At 39.5% G+C, this 21,459-nt stretch overlaps 1 protein-coding gene across 4 annotated transcripts in view; it reads left to right on the plus strand.

Annotated features, from left to right (window-relative positions):
- TMTC3 (transmembrane O-mannosyltransferase targeting cadherins 3) overlaps window positions 1–9,564 on the plus strand; it is a 49,128-nt gene extending 39,564 nt beyond the window's left edge. For all 4 annotated transcript variants that reach the window (XM_020777570.3, XM_073000298.2, XM_020777587.3 and 1 more), the window contains 4 exons: window positions 3,118–3,221; window positions 4,735–4,904; window positions 6,099–6,325; window positions 6,692–9,564. In XM_020777570.3, the coding sequence (XP_020633229.1) occupies window positions 3,118–3,221; window positions 4,735–4,904; window positions 6,099–6,325; window positions 6,692–7,509 (1,319 nt within the window). In that variant the 3' untranslated portion in view covers window positions 7,510–9,564. The remainder of the gene's footprint in view (window positions 1–3,117; window positions 3,222–4,734; window positions 4,905–6,098; window positions 6,326–6,691) is intronic.
- Window positions 9,565–21,459: the final 11,895 nt, after the last annotated feature.

The raw sequence follows: 21,459 nt of genomic DNA on the forward strand, positions 1-21,459 counted from the left end.
TTTGGTCTACAGAATTCTGCAGCCAATATGGTCATGAGTCATACCAGCTAACAGATTCTGGCAATCATATTCTGAAAAAGTACATTTTCTAAGCTCCTGAGTGGAAAATTATTTACTTTGTATGCTTATGGTCCAACTTCAGCTACAGGCATCTCCAATTAAAAGGATCAAAGCATGGATTTTTGGAAATAATTCAACTAAAGACTCCAGAGAATTGGTTCTTATAGGTTTTTCGGGCTGTCTGGCCATGTTCTTGAGGTTTTTCTTCCTAACATTTCACCAGTGTCTGTGGCCGGTATCTTCAGAGGGCAGGAGTCAGAACTCTGTGCTCTGGTGCAGTATTGTGGGATAGTTGAGTATTCATAGCTGTGGGATCAGCTTTTTGTCATTTTCAGGAGATTGGGTGATTATGGTGATCAGCGTGTTTTTTGTTGTGGGTGTATTCTTGTGATAAGGGGAAGAGATGATCTGTCATTGTGATTGATGGGTGTTAATAGCTGGTCTTTTGTGTGCAGTGATCGCTGGTCCTTGTGGCTGAGTAGAGTTCATTGACCTTTTGCAGGCTGTGTTTTTCAGTGCTGGGAGCCAGGCTTTGTTGAGCTTCAGGCTTTCTTCTTTTTTGTTGAAGCTCTGCTGGTGTTTGTGGATTTCAATGGCTTCTCTGTGCAGTCTAGCATAATGATTGTTGGTGTTGTCCAGTACCTGTGTGGTTTGAAATAGAATTTCATGTCCGGCTTGTTTCAGGGCATGTTCAGCTACTGCCTGTTTTTCCATTTGTTTTAGTCTGCAGTGTCTCTCATGTTCTTTGATCCTAGTGTGGATGCTGCATTTTGTGGTTTCAATATATACCTGACCACAACTGCAAGGTATCCGGTATACTCCTGCAGTGGTGAGGGGGTCCCTTTTGTCCTTTGCTGACCATAACATTTGTTATATATTTGTGGTGGGCCTGAATACTGTTTGTAGGTTGTGTTTTTTCAAAAGTTTCTCCATGCGGTCCATGACCCCTTTGATGTATGGCATAAATACTTTATTTGTGGGCGGCTGTTTTTCCTCTTCAGTTTGGTGTTGTTTTTCTTGGTTTGATGGCTCTTGTGATTTCATTCTTGGAATAGCCATTTGTCTGTAGGGCCCAATTCAGATGGGTCAGTTCGGTGCTGAGAAATTGAGCTTCACAGTTCCGATTTGCACAGTCTACCAGTGTTTTGATTACATATGCCTCTTTTTTTATGGGTAGTGGTTGGAGTTTTTGTGTAGGTACTTGTCTGTGTGGGTGGGTTTTCTGTAGACCTTGTTTAGGAGGTCAGGTTTGCGCATGACCATGACATCTAAGAAAGGGAGTTGGCCCTCTGTTTTCTTTTTCTGGAGAATTGCTGCTGTTAGAATACATTGATGCCTCAACTTGCGACCATAATCCATTCAAGAAGATGGACGTAACTCAAAATGATCATAAGTCGAAGCACCATTTCCCATTGAAATACATTGGAATGTGATTAATCCATTCCAGAAGGAACCCCCCCCCCAAAAAAAACCCATAAAAATAAAAGACTGCAAGCCCCATAGGAAAGTGCTGGGGCTGCAAAAAAAAAAAAAAAAAAAAAAAAAAAAACCAAACATGCCCAAACAATGGAGCTAGCTCCGAAGGCGCTGGGGCTTTAAAAAAAACAGAACCCAAAAATGAAAAATGGAGCAAGCCCCAAAGGTGCTGAGGCTTCAAAACAAAACAAAACAAAACAAAAAATAAGCAACAGAGCAAGCCCAATCAGAAGGTGCTGGGCTGCAAAAAAAATAAAAATAAAAAAATAAACAGGGCAAGCCCCAAAGACACTGGGGGCTTAAAAACAACAGCAACACAGCACAGAAACATAACCCCTCAGCCCAAACCCACCCTGCAAAACCAATCCAGAACAGTTTTAAAAAGCAGAAAGCAGCACCTTACCTTAGCCAGCAGTCCCAAGTCTCCCTGCAAACAAACACACTCTCACTCAGAAGCAGAAGCCAGGCAGTCCCAAGCCTCCTCCAGTGCACTCACTCTAACCATTGGGGCTACAAAGAGCTACAAAGAAGCAGCCTCTTTGCCTACCAATGGTTAGCAAATTTGAATTCCCTGCCTGGAAGTCCCTGCAATGCAGGAAGTCCCTGTATGCAGGAAGTCCCTGCATACAAAACCCATCGGAAATGGGGAAAGAAAGAAAACCAAAAAGCAAACAAACCCTGCAAGAGCCATCGGAAATGGGGAAAAAACCCAAAAAACAAGCACACACACCCCAAGAACCATCGGAAACGGGGGAAAAACTCCAAAAAAGCAACCAAACCCCCCAGACCCATCAGAAATGGGAGGAGGTGAACCAAAAAACAAACAAACCCCCCAAAGACCCATCACAGCACAGAAACATAACCCCCCCAGCCCAAAACCACACTGCAAAAACACCCAGAACAGTTTTTAAAAAGCAGAAAGCAGCACCATACCTTATCAGGCAGCCTCCTCTGATCGCACACACTCTAACTGTTGGGGTGAAAGAGCTACAAAGAAGCAGCCTCTTCGCCACCAACAATTAGCAATTTGAATTTCCCGCCTTTTTCCCCCTGCCTTTTTGTGTTTGTCACTGGAAGCTCCAGCTGTAAGTTGAAGCAAAATGTTGCGACTGGAGCTGGTTGTAACTCGAAATGATCATATGTCGAGACGTTCGTAAGTCAAGGCACCACTGTAGATGGTACTAGTATGAATCTGGCTAGTACTAGGCAGCAACTTATGTTCTTGGGGTGGATTGGGTTATTTTTAGTTTAGGAATATGTGTAAGAAATCTGACATTCTAATGTACATGTGTAAAGAACTGCTCAGGACTGAACTCTCCAAGCATTAATTTTCAAAAATGTATGTACATAATTTCACTTTCAATAATGAGTGAACTTTTCTAGATTATTCTAATGAATCAATGTGGATAGATAATGTATTGACATTCGGACGTTATTCAGATTTGTATGGCAAGCTAAATAGAATTCCTGACTCCATTGTTTCTTTGGTTGCATTTAAGATGTTCACGACTTGTTTCTAAGGCAAGGTTTTTAGGATGAATTAAAAGAATTATGTGCTTTGTTTTTACCTTACATTTGAAGATGATATTGGTGCCCATATGAACGTAGGGAGAACATACAAAAATTTAAACAGAACCAAAGAAGCTGAAGAATCCTATTTGGTGGCAAAATCACTGATGCCACAGGTGAGTAGGAAGACAGTTCCTCAAAAGCCATTCCTTTGAAAACTTTCAGTAAAACTCTCCTCTTTAGGCAACAGAATTCTATGCTAGTAAGAATTAATAATTCGGTTTTATAAGATCTTATGTTATAACATAAAGACCTGTGTATTTTGCATTCTGTTTCCACAGTGGCCAACCATGTTTCTGGAAAGCTCATAAGCCAAACATAAGTGCTACAACACCATCCTGCTCAGTTTCCTTAGCCACTTCATATTCTGAAGTAATTTGTCTCTGATGCTTGAAGTCTTGAGAAGGGCCTAACATTTTTTAAGTGTGGCCAAAACATGTAGACATACAAGTGTGACCAAAATGAGTTATATGCATATGTGTGCATGTTTGTGTGCATAAGTATTTATGTCAGGTTTTTTCTTATGTTATACAGCATCAAATGAAAGTAAGAAATCATGTAAAGCACTAAGTGAGGGGCAACAGAGTTCAGCCATGCTCTGCTTTTTAGAATTTCCCCTCATTTTTGTAACATTTATGACATCCAGAATATTCTAAAATCAAAATCCATGGCAGGTAATATGATGTATATAGTTCTTTCATTGCATGTCTCTGCCAAAGAACACACAGTTTCAGTGAAAATAATGGTTTATTGACATTAGTGCCATTGCTGCTGCTGCCACCACCGCTGTTGTTGTTCCAAGTCCCAAAGTTCTCCAGGAACTTTCAGGGAGAATTCTGGGAGTTCTTGTTCAGAGACACGTGCCTACAGAAACCTTCACACACCTACATATCGCTCACCTGGAACAGACCTTTCTTCGAGGTGCTCTCATGCCTGCTTCTTGTACAAAAAAGAAACTACCCCTTGCTTCTTGCTCATTGGGCTCTACTAAAGCACTGTCCTCCAAAGAACTACATGTCCCACAAAGACCTTGGATTGGGACAGTTTCCTTTTATATAGCTGGTGGTCTGAGAGGGGGTTTGAGTGGATTGTTGTGCTGTTTTTTAATATTGATTTTATTTATCATTTTAATGAAATGCTTGTTTAATTCTTTTTTAATATTTTGTAAACTTACTGTTATACTTTTGTAACTTTAGCTTTTAAATACTTTTTTTAATGATGTAAGCCGCCTTGGATCCTTTTGAGGAGAAAGGCGAGGTAAAAATATTTTTTAAAAATAAATAATAGGAAATAGTTGAGACAACATGGAAGAGAGGCCTGTTCTAGGTGAGTGAAATGGAGATGTATGAAAGTGTCTATAAGTGAGCAGGAACTCCCAGAATTTTGCCTGGGGAATTCTTGAAGAACTCTGGGAGTTGGAGTCTACCAAAAATAAAGACAACATGAATGGCACACCTCTAAAAGCTAATTTCAGTCAAAATAGTGGCATTTTAGAGATTTGTCTGATCTTGAAAACTTCATCTTATTTTTAAAAACTGCTATGGCTTTTTACAAATATATGTTTCTGATTTGGTTATCAAACTCTAGGTCATGCCCTTCTAAACCTGATATAGTTTCTTCCACTGTCAGATTATTCCAGGTAAAAAATATGCTGCACGAGTTGCTCCCAACCATCTGAATGTTTATATAAACCTTGCAAACCTGATTCGAGCAAACGAGTCTCGTCTGGAAGAAGCAGACCAGTTGTATCGGCAAGCCATTAGCATGAGGCCAGATTTCAAACAAGCATACATTAGCAGGTACTTTCTGTTGAAGATGTTCAATGCATTCATGTAACTGTAAGTAAAATAACATGCCATGGATAGGAAACCCCTCCCCATTGACAGCTAAATCATTTAAAAATTAAAAATGAATCCCTGTGGAAGTAGGCCTTGTTCATTCTCCAGCTTTATAATTATTTTTAGGTCACCATCAAGTGTACAACTCTTTTAAGGCATCTCATACAGTAAAAAGGAATGCCAGAAAAATCAATAGAAACATTGCCTCTACTCAATTACTAAATGTAATGAATATATATCAAAGAAATGCTTTACCTTACTGGGAAACATACTGGTTTTTCCAGGAGAGGCCTCCTGTAATAAACAACTTAGGAAACATTCATGAAAGTTTCAAAGACACAGAGTTAGAACACATTTCAATTTTGATCTTACAGTCCAGGAGCCATAAAAATACATAGTTTTACTCCTGTATCCCTTCTAACTTCTTTGCAGCAAATATGCTTGCAGGTAGCCAGAAATAGTAGCCCTTCCTATATTCACATGAATATGGGACAGTCATATTTAACATTCTAGGCCAGGGGTCACCAAACCCCCGGTCCGTGGACCAATCCTGATCCATGGCCTTGCCAGGACTGGGCCACAGAGACAAATCTCCTGCCCCCCTGCATGCGTAGACACATGCATGCCCCTCCCACACACCCACGGCCCCTCCCATGCAAGCATGGCCCCTCCCACGGCCCCACAACTGCACACTAAACTGATATTTGGAGGCAAAAAGGTAGGGGACCACTGTTTTAGGCAAAGGCTTATCATAATGTTATTTATTTATTTAAATTCACTGGACGTGTATCATTTCCCAATGGGAAGGCCTTCCTTTTCCCTGTAATGGGCCTGTTAATCTGGGCCCAATTCCAGTCCTACAATCAAGCAGTGATGACAAAGAACAATTGCTTTAAAATCAGGTTGGAATGTATTGGTACAGATATCCACACTGTGTGTATGTCCTTCTTTCCGTATGTTTGTAGGACAGCTATCAATATATGAAGGCCTGACCCAGCTCTTCAGTTTATCTCTGGTTTCCTCCTTGCCCACCTGACACAACATTGACCTCACTGTAATAAAGACTGCAATGCCTGTGCACTCTTGGCACCAAATAAATGTTTAATTGCAGACAGATGGATGGAAAATACAGCTGACACTTTGATTCCTTCACAGGGGAGAATTGCTTCTAAAAATGAATAAGCCTTTGCAAGCTAAGGAAGCTTACCTTAGAGCTCTCGAACTAGACAGGACCAATGCAGACCTGTGGTATAACTTAGCAATTGTTTACATTGAACTGAAAGATCCAACTGAAGCACTGAACAATTTCAACAGGGCATTAGAACTGAATCCCAGCCATAAATTGGCACTATTTAATTCTGCACTCCTGATGCAAGAATCTGGTATGTATGTTCCCTTACCACTCCCAAGTATGTCCAGTGTTTGTTTGTTCATTCTTCACACATACCCACTTACTCATTGACTGCTACCACTTGTATTACTTGTATATGGAATATGAAGTGCACACAAATTGTATTTATTTTGAAGATACTTTTGAAAAATTGCCTCTAAATCCCTTTTAAAATATAGGCTATACCTTGCTTTCATATACTGCAGTGCTAACTGTATGGTGAGCAAAATAATAAATACTATTTCATTTCAATTTAACACAAAACTCATGATAATGATGACTGTAATTGAGAATCTGTTTTAGTATCTGTACCGCTGTGCATAGTGTTATGTTAATAACATGTCTTCCATTGCTTTAGGTGATGCTAGACTTCGACCAGAAGCTAGGAAAAGACTTCTAAGTTATGTAAAAGAAGAACCTCAAGATGCCAATGGCTATTTTAACTTGGGTATGCTTGCAATGGATGACAAGAAAGATGCAGAAGCTGAAACCTGGATGAAAAAAGCCATAAAACTACAACCAGGCTTCCGAAGTGCTTTGTTCAATTTGGCACTGCTTTATTCTCAAACTGCAAAGGAGTTGAAGGCTTTGCCAGTTCTAGAAGAGCTACTGAGGTACTATCCTGATCATACCAAAGGTTTGATTCTGAAAGGAGACATTTTGATGAACCAAAAGAAAGACATAAGGGGAGCCAAGGAGTGTTTTGAAAAAATACTGAAAATGGACCCCAACAACGTTCAAGGAAAACACAACCTTTGTGTAGTTTATTTTGAGGAACGAGATTTCTTAAAAGCAGAGAGATGCTTAGTGGAGACACTAGCTTTAGCTCCACATGAGGAATACATCCAACGTCATTTAAGCATAGTCCGAAGTAAAATCATTTCACTTGGTACAGGGGAAGCATCTGCGGTTCCCACAGAGAAGACCATAGCTGTGGAAGAAAAAAAAACTCCATCTGAAAACTTGAAAGGGGCAAAAAATGATCAGAAAAGCTCTCGGACCACAAACAGTAATAGCAACAAAGGGCAGACAAAGCCCAAGAAACAAGTGGACAAAAATACCACAGATAAAGAGACAAAAAAGAAATCATCAAAAGAAATCAAAGACATTGAGAAAAAAAGGGTTGCTGCTCTGAAAAGACTAGAAGAAATTGAACGTATACTAAATGGTGAATAATTGTTGGTAGACTTCCAGAACAGGAGGTTGATACTTGCTTCCAAGGTGGTATGTGTTCAGTCAAAATGACCACTAGGTGCTTTTTGAATTTGGAGATAATATTTGAAAGCATATCATGAGGGAGAAAAAGGAATCAAGAAGAAGCTGTTCCTCCCACACAAAAAAGAAATTGGTTCTGGAAAATCACGTTTTTAGGTCATGGTTTAAGGAGTTGAGCTTCACTCGCATGGATTTCTCTGCCAATGGAAACTATAATTCCAATGCTACTATCTAAAATTGTGGCCTGTTTCCTGGGAAGCAAATTCCACTGAACTCCAAGAGTGCCTGCTTCATAATAAACCTATTTTGAACCAGGCTGCAAAATAATAGGAACCAGATACCTTCCATTCTGTATCATCTCAACTATAAAATGCTAGAAGGGGTCTTTTTGTTTTTAATTTTGAAAAGATACCTCAGGTATGATGGTTTCTAGACTATAAGTGGAATTCAAGTGCTGTAGGAATGGAACTTTAGTCTGGATAACAGTTTAGCTTGCTCACTGAGTCCTTGATTATTTTTCTAACTATATATTAACACACCACAGTTCTGTTTCCAATACCACCTCAAAATATCACTGTCCCAAAATGTGTTGACAATTAACTAGCTAATACTGCTGATATGATGTATGTGCATGCATGCATTTTATAGGATTTTTTTTCAGACTTGTTTGGATGACGCTAAAAGTGCAGTTGTTCCCTTGATCCTGTGGGTGGAGTACAAAACACAACAGTCCCAGAAAATAACACCCACTAAAATTGATTCTGATGAGTTTTACATTTCTGTAGTATCTTAATTATGTTTTATGTACAGAGGGTTTTTGTCTCAACAGTTACTCCCCTCTACTATAAGAGATCAGTTTATTTCTAACCCAGCTAAAGTTTAGAACATCAGTGTTTCACTTCTAAAATTATCATTTTCTTTGTTCCTCAATTAAGTAATATACAGTATATGGGGCATTTCCTATTTTAAACTTCCTGTTGATGAACAGGAAGTAAAACGCATCCGGTAAAATGCAAAATGATGCAACTTTTTTACAATCATTGTAATGGTATTTTATTTCTGGGAATTTACACATCAACTAGAGTATATTACAAAATGTCTGCTATTCAGGAAGATGATTAAAATTGTACTCCTGTGTACACTTAATTGTAAATAGGATTTATGTTGAGTTGCGGGTGCAGTTATTCAATGGTAGGGTATTGCATGCAGGAAAATTCCAGATTTAATTCCTGGCATCTCCCAGTATGCTATGAAAGGCCCTTGTAGATCTGCTGCCAACTGGGGCAGTAGTGAGCTAAGCAGGGTTAATGATCTTGACTTTGCATAAGGCAGCTTCCTATAATCCTAATATAGAAAAATCAAGCATATGGCCATAAAATGGGACTGTTATATCACCACATGGCATTAAGGAAAAATAAAAACCATGAAGGCTGCCCCATCTAATCCAGATGCAGATTATGTTGGATTGCAACCCCCCATAAACCATTCCAGCATAGCCCATGGTGAGGAATGTTGAGACCTGCAGAAATCAACCCCTGGAAGGCTGTACTTCACCCATCATGGTCTAATCCCTGCACAGAAAAGACTTCAAAGTAGAAAATAGTGTGCAACAAGTGTAGATCATCATGCGTACAAAGGAAGATGTCATGTGAGGATCGCATGTACTTAATTCACAGTTTGCTTTTATGTTGTTTTCTATACACACAGTTTCTGCATTACTTCCTCAACTGTTGACTTCTGGTTTAATTCCAAACTAAATGCACAAAACACTAAATGTGGGGGTTTTAATTAAATATTTGTTCAATCTACTAAGTTTCAAAAGTGTTTCTCTCCACTAACACTTTTGCCAAAATAAGGTAACTCAGTTCTTTATGTGAAATGCCTACATTTTAATATCTATGACAATGCTTTTTTCCCTCGTAAATATTTTGTTGGGGGTATTTTTTGTTTTGTTTTTCTTTGATGGCACAGCTCCCTGGGAACTAAAGGGAAATATAAACCGGCAATCCGTTATAATGTTGCATTTTTCCTTTCTTGTCTCAATTGCCTTTCTTCCCTCACACTTCTTGGCATCTCAGCATGACTTGTGCTTAGTATGGGCTCCAAAACAATATGGATTTTTATTTTTATTTTAAAACACGCACACATGCACATACCAGTCCACAAGACCAGACAGCATGAGTTTGCCAGGCAAGGATTGCAATCATTACTGTAGCACAAATTGGCTTTTAAGTTTCTACAAGTTCAACAAGAAACCTGTGATGTGTTTTGAAAGGACTGCTGTGGGAACTTTGATAAAAATTAAGTGTGAAGTCCCAACAGACATGTGTAGCTGGCCTTCTAACTCCTCTGGAGTGTGGCCATAAAGTATCACAAGAAAACATCATCTTTGTTGTTTAGGAATACTAGGGCCTGTGCAAAGTGCCAGAAATGAGGTTTACGCAACTCTTCATATGCACGCGGACAGCAGACACATGAGAAAAGAATTTTGAACTAGGGTTTTGTAAAGAAAGCCTAGCCCAGAGAGTTAGTAAGATTCACAAAGTAACTCACTGCTCTGTAGTTCATTTAATAGATGTATTCTGGTTAGAACTAACAAATATTTAGATTTAAGCCTGTCAGCAAACACACATGGCTTCTTGGGTGGCGGGGGGGGAGAGGCTTCATGTTAGCATTGGTGGATGTAGATGTATACTGTACAACTTACGCATGTGGCATGGGAGCCTACTGAATCAGGGCTCCCCTCACACAATTAAGCTGTATATGTGTGCCTGCTGGATTTATGCAGTCTTTTCACGTAACAGCCAAGCATGTAAACCAAGGAAAAATATGTGTGGCCTGAGTGGGGTAACAAGGGCATAGTAAATGCAGTGCTAGACCCGTGTCCCACATACACAACACACACTTTTTGGAGGGAAAATGCAGTTGTGCAAACGTTCCGGCTGACTTCTGATTTCAAGTAATGGAAGACAGGTGTTCTCTGCCCATACTTTCAGTCTGCACACCCCAGAAATGGGAGCTACTGATTAGTAGCCATTCATGTGGAAGTATCAAATAGACTACAAGCTGGCCACTTGTCATGTAAGACATCTATCAAAGCATCATACTAAATAATATTCTTGATCTGAATTTGGATACAGCCCCTCTCTCCAGTGGTGAAAGATGTCTGTCATATGACATGCTTCTCCTTGGACAAGTATCTTGCATTTAGTATGTTTTATGCTGTGATTGGTCAATACAAACCTAATTTCCAAGTTTGATTGTTGAGATTCATGTTTCTGAGGAAATCATCATTTGGGAAGGGAACTGTGGTAGTCACAAAGAATGCCTATCCCAGTAAGAAAGACTGGAAATGGCCTTTCAGTGGATATCTTGCAGCAAAACGGCCAGGTTTCCTTGGGTCTGGGATTAATATAAATGCATTAAATGCCACCCAGCTTTTTAGTTGGCCTATGTATCAGTCCTACCTACATTTTTCCTAAGGGAAATTTGGCAACAAAGAAAGAAAAAAACTTTTTCCAAGCTTCTCAGTGAGAGTTCAAAGGTGTTATGTTCCCAAATAATAGTTCTATGCTTGAATGTTCTATATTACTTTTCTTAAAATAGAAAAAGAAAAAGATCATCACAAAGCTATTTAAATTGAGCAAATTCACAGTAGCTCTACAATGACACCCTGTAGTGACTGTGTTGAGAAAATCTAATTCCATTCAGTTTGATCATGGTGTCTTTTCACTTTATATGGCTTTTATTGTAGCCTTTTGTAAGATACCTCCTAATCTACATTGTAATGGAGCTCTAAAGCTCATTCTGAGCTGATGCACATCTCTGTAAGAATCTTGTATGCATTCCTATAGAGATTGGATCCTATGCACAATCAATGGAAGGTAGCTTATTGTACGGGGCTTGCTTGTCCTCTCCACCGCTGCCCCAAAAAGCAAAGACTGGGGACCCTTGCAAATTATGTGGGATAGGGTGTGAGGATGTCATTGGAAAGCATAGAATGGACAAGCAGATTGCACACATGTTATACTTACATCCTGTCTTTCTTCCAGTGAGATCATGGCAGTGCAGATGGCTCTCCCTTTCCTTGATGTATCTTCCCAGTGACCCTTTGAGAGTAACTGACGCAAGGTTTCCCAGTGAGGATTAGTAATACAGAGAATGATTGGCCAAATGTTACCCAACTTGGCAGGGACCTGAACTAGGATCTCCCAAATCTCCATCCAACATCATTTCTAGCCATTATAGTGTTAGAACAGTGGATTGGTGACAATTTGTTTTCCATTTGTTTTCAGAGACATTTAATCATTTTATCGTAGACTGTAAATAGTATGCAGCAGTGGTCCCCAACCTTAGGTAACCTAGCTGTCCTTGGACTGCAACTCCCAAAAACAACACCCAGCACAGCTGGTGGTGAAGGCTTCTGGGAAGCCTGGTTACCCAAGGTTAGGAACTACTGGTATGCACTGAAAGACATTACACTTCCTAGTGTTCAACAACTGAAGCAATAAACATCTCCCATACTCTTCCACTTTTTTGTCATGTTGTGATAAAGATTGAAGTAACCAGGGGTGGATTTTTATATGGATGGACTGCGAGCTCTGTTCCATAACAGTACAGTGGTGCCTCACTTAGCGATGTTAATTCGTTCCAAAAAAATCGCTGCTAAGCTATTTCATCACTAAGCGAAACGCGGTTTCCCATTGAAATGCATTGAAAACTGGATAGTCCGTTCCAATAGGAACAAATTGCCGTCCTTAAGCGAAAATCGCCATAGGAAACATCGCTAAGGGAAACGCGCTTCCCCAATTGAAGTGCATTGAAACCTATTCAATGCATCTCAATGGAGGGGAAAATACAACAATAAATTTAAAAAGAGTCAGAACAAAGTCAAATTTGGTTAACAAAGGGTTTATTAAGTGCACTTTATGATTTCAAACATTTTAGACAGTAAACTCTAACTTTATAAATAACAGGAAAACATTTAAAAAACAGCAAACGCGAGGCTGTTTAAACCATTGTTAAGCGAAACAGGGGACCCAAAATTTAATCGCTATGCGAAGCATGATCCCAACGATCGCTAAGCGAAAATCGCCCATAGGGACCATCGTTAAATGAAGCACAAAAAGACTCTGGAAAAGTTGTCACTAAGCGATTTTGTCGTTAAACGGAGCAATCGCTAAGCGAGGCACCACTGTATTCTGAATGAATTCCAATCTTTTGCACCTGGTTCCAGTTTGTTCTTGGGGTTCTCACTGAAAAACAAAGATCTGGCAGATTTTGGTGTGTTTCCATTCCTGGATACAGCAGTTAGGAAACCAGTCAAGGAATTCGTCTCTTTTGTAAAAAAACAGAACAGCAACAGTACATTTCTAGGACGCTCAATACATGACTAAATCCTTCACCATGTAGTGAATAAACTGTTCACTGATGCAGTCCATGCAGACGACTGCAGGAAAAGGGGAGTTGCCCATAATTTGGCATAGGCAGCATTTGAACCCAGGTCTCCAAAGTCCTAGTACGTCATTCTGTACTCTATACCATATACACACTATATCATTTTGTACACTGTACCAAATCAGTGGTCCACAACTTTGGATCCCCAGAGTTTCTTGGGTTACAACTCCCAGAAATCCTGGCCAGCATAGCTACAGGTGAAGGTTTCTGCATGTTTTAGTCCAAGAAGATCTGGGGGCCCAAGGTTGGGAGTCACTGTTAAATAAACTAAGCACAAGGAACAGTAAATGCTAGCTGCCCATGCATCCTCTGAACTCTACAGACTATTTAGTTAAGTATTCATAGCTTTAATAAGATAAGTACATTAATAAAACTAAAATGCCATGCATTGGCTGGAGTTTTATTCTAACATCCTTATTCTGAGAGCTTGACTGAATTCTTTCTAGCCACACATATATAAAATGAAGAGGCATGACTTCTCAGACTTACCTTAAACCCTTCCTAAATCAGATACTATGGTTTGAGGTAAAATGAAACTGTGAAACTGAGTAACCTAGAGTGGTCACAATGACCAGATAGGTGGGGTATAAATGGAATAAATAAATAACCAGTAACTCTCTCACACACACATACACAGGGGCATGTAGCTTTTGTGCTCATCAGCCTCTGGAGGACTAAAATATTTCAAACTGTGACGACCAAGGCATCTCTATTTTTGTGCGCACAATGGGGGAGGAAAGGATTACAATTCAAGGAAGGACCATATTGTGCATGCAATTTTAGTTTTCAGACATTTTAAGGGCATTCTTGCCTTTGATGGGAATGAGTGGTAAGTACATAGTGATTAAAGAGGCTGAGGACTCAGAATAGGTTTTTGCCCACACTGCAAGCAAAGCACCTAAGCAGTCTATACAAAGTGGTGTCTAATCAGAAAGGAAGAGTTGTTACCCATAATGTTTGCTGCTGTCTTTCTTGAAGGAGGCTGTTAGACTCAATGGGCATTTGCCTTTAAAAGCTTGTAATAAATGGAGCTAGTTCCTCTGTGCCAACTTGGAGCATAGCAACTTCTGGCGTGGGGGTGCATTGCTGTGGATCAGCTAAAAGCAATTGTGCCAATTCTAGAAGCCTTCAGTGAATGTTTAAACTTGTTTTAAAAGTGTGCACCCTCTTATTAGCAGTCAGTGGAGATCTGAATATTATCTGTGCTAAGGTGGGGTATGTGTCTGAGAGAGTGACTCGAAGAAGGAGCACACACATAGAAGGTAAATTGCTAAGGGATATTTTCTGTTATGGAGAAAAGGCAAAGAATTAATGGAGAAGGAAAACGAGGTAGATTGTTACAATTAAGAAAATAAAGGAAAAATAATCATTAGAGGCAGATGTAGGGTTGTTACTTTCATGATTTGCAACAACAGTGCAATGTAATGCTTTAGTGCCAGTGTAATAATTCAGAGGCAGAGTAAGCCTGGAGCAGATTCTAGAGTTATTCTCGCAACATGTGTAAGGGATTATTTTGTCAGTCCCCCTGGCTGGAGATACAACTTGGAATTGAAAGATGGTGCCAAGAAGGGTGTATGGAATGTTCAAAACAATCCTACCACATTGGATCATTGGCAGCCAAAATGCAGACATCAAAGGCCGGGGGATGTTCATCAGGAACACATCAACACCCACACTTTCTCTAAAGCACTGCTTCTCAATGTTTGAGTCTCCACCTGTTATTGGATTCTAATGCCAAGAAGCAGCAACCAGTGTGATAAATGGTCAGGGATTCTGGAAGCTGAAATTCACAAATCTAGAGGGCCAAAAGTGGAGAACAAAATATGGATTTTTACCGTTCTGGTTTACAATCTGTAAATAATGCATCTAAATTTTGACTGTATAAAGGGGAGTAACATCACTGGTGCTTGGTTGGCCATTGTGGGGAACAGGATGTTGAACTAGAAGGCCCCCAGCAAAGTGCTTTTTATCCAATACACTTACCTGGAAGTAGGTTTTATTGAGCTTAGTAGGCTTATTTCCAAGTAAACATGTATAAGATCCTCTGTTAATGCAAAAAATGTCTTCTTCAGCCAATTCAACAAGAATCTGTCATAATCTGCTTGTTTATTTCAGTTTTCCTCTGTAGACCTGTCCCCTTCTACATGCTGTGAATCTCTTGCCTGCAGACATCCAGTTTCTACCATTAGAATGGACAAATATAGAGTGACTGTCTGAACAGCACTGTTACTTTCTGTACACTTTTAATAAAATAAAATCCTTTAAACTCCCTGGTCAGAAAAATCACAAGCTTGAGCTAAAGTAAATCAAATAATATGTATATGAGGTCTTACCATCACCTGTGTTTAGTGTTAATAGGGATGCTAGTCTTCCTTTGAGGAACTCTTTTCATCACACCTGTTAAGTACTTGAGACTTTTCTCACTATTTTATTTAATTGCCACCTCATGGCAGTTGTTTGCTATTCCCACATACCTGTTGTGGAAGCCCACTGGGTGAATGCCTTGCCGAGTGGTGTGATGTACTTGTGAGATGGTGGTCTTCTTCTCATTTCAGTGTTATAAAAAACCCAGAACTAGTGTGCATAGGGATGTTACTGCAGTAAAATACTTAATAAATGGTTACCAGATGAGACCATTCTTACAATTTATTTTTCTTAGTATATGAACAATGCTATAGAATAAATGATATAGAATTAATGCTATAGAGGAGAAGGGGACGACAGAGGATGAGATGGTTGGACAGTGTCACTGAAGCGACCAACATGAATTTGACCCAACTCCGGGAGGCAGTGGAAGACAGGAGGGCCTGGTGTGTTCTGGTCCATGGTGTCACGAAGAGTCGGACACGACTAAACAGCTAAAGAACAACAATAATAGAATTAAAGCTGCCAGGATACTGAACTCTACTTATTGTTACTACATTTTTAACTACAGCTGCTGGCTTGAACAGTGTCTTTTATTGGATAGTCTCTCCAGGCTCTATTGAGTGTGTTTCCCATGAAGATATTTTTGATTTTGTCTAACCAGCCAAATTTCTATCAGAAGACAGTTAAGAACATAAGAAGAGCCCTGCTGGATCAGGCTAAGGGCCCATCTAGTCCAGCTTATTGTATCTCACAGTGGCCCCCCAGCAGATGCACATGAGACAACTAGATACCTGTCTCTTGATGCCACTCCCCTGCATCTGACATTCTGAATTATATGATGAATGATGAAGTATATGATAAACTGCTGGATAGCTCAGTGGCTTAGGCATCTGGCTATCAGCTCACCACTGTGTCTCCTTGACAGGGGCTGGGCTCGATGATCCATAGCCTCACTTCCAGCTCTGCAGTTCTAAGATTATTATTATATATCAACTTTGGAGGAGTCTAGTGTCTCATAGGTATGCATGTAGGCATTGAGGTAGAAATTAGCATATAATCCTATCAAGAATGGACGCCAAGAATGGATTATTGCATGTTGTCCTTTCACTTACACATTGCTCCTTATGTGAATTGAGCCTTATTCTTTCTTTATACTATACTTCAGTTAGACAGAAATTTATTCAGCTCAAGTGACATTGCTACCCCATATATTTCCCACAAGCTTTCAACCTACAATACGTCTATCACTAAGTTATGAATGGATCAGAGGCTGGACAAGTTTTTTGGAATACTTCTTCCAGTATCCTGCAACCAGCTTGGCTATTGGGTTTGCTGGATGGGGGATTATGAGAGATGTCCAAAAAAATAATGTTGCAATATTTGGAAAAGATAGTCAAGAGACTGGAGAGACCTGTGCATATTCCCTTATTTGTTTGAATGTTTTTCATTTCACTTTACCTCCAGAAAACTAGGTAGTTTACAATAATCTGATCATTTAGAAATGTCTGCCCAGTTTGTTGGCATGGCATCCTCCAAGTATTACCTCTTAGCACCTATCCAGCCCAGATGACCACACAAGTAATTGGGAAGTACATGAGCCAGAGACTCTGCCTGTCTTTTGAATTCTCTGACCTCTACCTCCTGTTGCATCTGTTGTTAGACATTTCAGGGACTGCCTGGCAGTCTTACCTCCCCTTCTTCCCTGACTGTCAAAGCAACAGACCTGCTGTTGCTCCTCACTTGTGGCCTGCCCAGGCATAGGCCTGTTTAGTTAGGATTTAGACTCTTCTATCTTGAATATAGCTTTCTTAATAAAGGTGATGGGTTAGCTTTAACTGCCTTTACCTCATTTATCGTGAAACTAACAGCCCATGTCTCTTTTTCTAGAGAAACCTTTAATAGCTTTTTTCTCTCTTTCCTTGTGAACACTATTTACAACATAATGCAGAACATAAAGACTACAGTAGAAATCCACTAGCCAAATTAAAAAAAATTAAAAGAAAAGAATTACAACAGCTTATTAAAATTTAGTAAGGAATGCCTTCTTAAAAAGGTCTTCCATGGCCTCTGAAAAGTCATTAACAAGGAGGCAAAATAGGCCTCAGAAGTGGATCTGAGGTGGAGTCACTGAAAAAGCTGCCACCTTTACTCATAATCAGCTTTATCCTGAGGTTTGTTTAGATGCACAAGCAGGCACAGTGGTTAATCTGCAGTTCTGCAGCCAAAACTCTGATCATGGCCCAGGGTCAATTCCAGATAGCCGGCTTGAGGTTCACTCCTCCAAGGTCACTATATTGAGCATTCAGCTTGCTGGGAAGACAATGTGTAGACTGCATAATTAAAAATTGTAAACCATCCAGAGATTGTTTTAAGCATCATGGGGTGGTATATAAGCAGCATGCTTTGCATTTTGCTTTAGTTAGAGACCATGGACACATCAGTTTCCCAGTAACAAAATATGGCGAATACTATGGTTAAAGGTCATTTCCCTCCAGCAGAAAGCCTGAAGATGAGAAGCTTAGGACTCTACCAACAACAATATTTTATTTATATATTCATACCCTGCGTTTCTGTCGCGACAATGGAACTCCAGGCAGCCAACATTAAAACAATAAAAAGCAACATATTCCTAGTAAACACAACAAAGCACAATAAAATGATGTAAAAGCAGCCTGGTAAATAACAATGGCAGGGAGCACAAACAAAGTCCAGGTCCTCCCTAGGGTAAGAGGATGGAGACTTAATAACAAAACACACACACACACACACACACACACACACACGCACACACGCATGCACACGTGCACACACACACACACACACATACACACACACACACCCCCTACCTCTCTCTCTGTCTCTCTCTAATGATTACACTGTTGTTGAGGTTACAGGAGCTGAGGGAGTATCTGGAGATTGTCTTCATGAACACAATATCCAAGACTCCTTATTCAGCTGAATGGTGGCTTTTATAGTCTATCATTCATTCTTTTTCCTGATTTATTTCATTCTTTACAACAACAAAAAATAGAATTAGTTCAGACTGCTCAATGTCATGTCTACCTGATTTTAAAATGATGGCCTGGGTCAGCATAACTTATTTACTACAACCAGTCTGAATAAAACAGAGTTAGCTCCTTTCAAAGAGATGGAACATGCAATTTACAAATCCATTTAAGTGGTATCCCTTTGACTTCAGCTGAATTAGTGCCATTGATTTCCAGGGGACAACTAATTAAAATACTGCATTTTATGATTTGATTTGGAGTGTAATTCACCAGGAGACTGTTTCAGGGTCTATTTATTTTTTAAATCATATTCAAAAGAAAATGCAGTTTATTGAAAAGCTTTATGCCTGCAAGGATGTCATACAAGATTTGCCTAGGAATAAGGAACTCCAGACAAGGCTTTTATTGTACAGTACAATCTTCCCCTGCCCATTCACAAACATTTATGTGAGATCCAGATTATTGGCTTCATCTTTCATTTGGAGCCCTGTTCTGTTTCCTGCCACTTACTCTTCCTTTTTTTTTAAGCCAGGAAAAAGAAAACATTAAGACAGGCAAGATGTAATAATAGCACATTGTCTTTTCTGTGGTACCATTGAGAGATCTCTCCCTCTAAACACATCTAATCTCTCTAAACTCATTGGGACTTAATCTGAGTCTACATCCATAGATCACATGTAAATATTTACTTCGAACTTTGGAAACTTTGGCTCACATTCTTACTATATTTTATACAACTGTGAAAGGGCTGGGCCAATAGCTCAGATGAAGAATTTGGGGACAGAAACAGATATTACAAATTGGCCATAATGAGGAGAAAATATTCCTTAACTGCTGAAAGTGTATAAATGTGCCAGAGGAGTATATTATACTTCACATAATTTGCGAATTGCCTTACCATGTTGATTTGAAGTCTATTTTTTTTCAAACCAAAATACTGCCTGAATGACATTTCTCCAACAAAAAACCAAAACTGTTTTCAGCGGTTATCAAAAGCTCTCTCTAACACTTAAAATTGAAGCCAGGATATGGATTGCAATTCTCATGTACTGGCTCAGACTGTCTTATCTCCCTATTGGTCTTGCACCACTGATCCTGCAAGACACCTTTAAGTCAAAATGGGTTTGACAGAAAATAGCTTCTTTGGGTCTTTCTGGGCTGACTCTGTTAACCATGGGAATGGAACAGACAAAGAAAATCATTAAGCAGTGTATGGAGGACATAGAGAGACAAAATGATTTAAGTAGTGCCCCAAAATTTGTATCTTAGGGAGGACAACTTATACAAGGCACCTTATTTTGCCCAGCTGGAGCAGCCCAGGAATAGATGACCCTCTGGGCAGAGCGTCTTTGCCCATGTGGAATGGAGCAGATAGAAACAACTGAACATGTCCTGCTGTGGTGTACATATTATAAGGACGTACGTGAAGAACTTGTTTCCCCTTTGACTGGCCAATTTCCCGGCTGTACAGAGCAACAATGTATGCATGTGCTGCTGTCCGGTTCCAATCCTATGTTTACACATAGTGTTGCCAAATTCTTTATTGCTGCTATGGGCATTAGAAAAAGGACCCTAAAATTGGATGGGTCTTCGTAGTCAGAGCATGGTTTGCTAGACCTTTTGGAATTGCTTCAGGGGAGATGTATTGACACTGTTGGTGTTTACCTCATAACCAACTATTGCTTTGCATTCAATCTCAATATTTTTGTATATTTCTGTATACTTATATATTTCAGATGTTTTATTTATGGCTGGTCTTTTGACCGTAATAAAGTTTTATCTATCTCTAGCGCTTCTTGCTGCTGTCGGACTCACAATTCCTTTCTCTTTCTCTTACGCAAAACTTTTGAGATTTTTCCTCTCTGAACTAGACATGCTTCTATTCAAATGGTTGCTGACCTTTTCTCTAACAACAATATAAGATTCTGGCAAATGTCAGAATCTGGTGTATATCATATTTGAAATAACTGTTTTAAAAGGCCCAGTGAATCAGTTGAACTTAAAAAAGAATTCATTCACCAAATCCTTACTGAATCAGTGGGCTTACTCTAGTTGCAACTTACTACTGGATTTTGGCCAATGTCTGTTTTGAGGCATAATATGTGTCAGTAAAGAAAACAGTATACGAAGTCTGTAATTTCCAGCAACTGTAAGTAAAAAAAAAAAAAGCCTTCTTAATTATTATGTCTCAAAATGAGTTACTGAGATCTTAAGTACCAGTTAATGAGAAAGGGTTGGACTCTAGGGAACTTTTAGCTATTCCCCTCTATGGGTCTCAGTACTTCTACTGGGTAGCAAAAAGAGAATTTTACCAGAGATTCAAAACTCTGCAACAAAAAAGTGGCCAATATTTCCAAAGTGTCTCTTACTAAAATTTTCTTCCATGAAAATAGCCATGAGAGGAAGCCTGATGGAAAAATTTATGTTTGCTATCACAAATAGCAACGATAACAGGACACATGACTTATGGGTCATAAATATTGTTATCAACCAACTGGGAGTAATTTTCTTTCCTGAAGCACAATTACAGCAAAGGTCATCCTCAGAATAAGTCAATTAGTCCAGGAAAATATATGGTTACTACCTTTGTTCAGTATAATTAACTTTCAAAATCTCAGCCACTATCGTCCTTGTAGTCTGAAGTCATTAACCCTTTAAACATTGATTTAGACTCCATCCCAAATAAATAGTAATGAGCCATCATTAGCTGGTGAAACTCAAATGGAAACAGAGTGCCTGGAGGTAGGCAATGAACTCTGTGAGCACCAGTCACTGGGTAAATGAGATTTTCCTGTTTGTTCAATCAGATTCATAGGAATATAAGACTAGCCCCACTGGGTCTTATCAAAAGACCTATTTGCTCCAACATTTTGTTTGCTCAGTTGCCCAAGAAAACCCACGAGCAGGACATGAGTGAAACAATATTCTCCTGCTGTTCTTAGCAAATCTATATGCTGCCCTTTACAGTGAAGATGATGTATAGAGTGGTGCCTCGACTTACAAACTTAATCCGTTCCAGAAGATGGTCGTAACTCGAAATGGTCATAAGTCAAAGCACTATTTCCCTTAAGAATGCATT

The sequence above is a fragment of the Pogona vitticeps genome, chromosome 5, assembly GCF_051106095.1.
Source record: "Pogona vitticeps strain Pit_001003342236 chromosome 5, PviZW2.1, whole genome shotgun sequence".
NCBI classification, from domain to species: domain Eukaryota; kingdom Metazoa; phylum Chordata; class Lepidosauria; order Squamata; family Agamidae; genus Pogona; species Pogona vitticeps.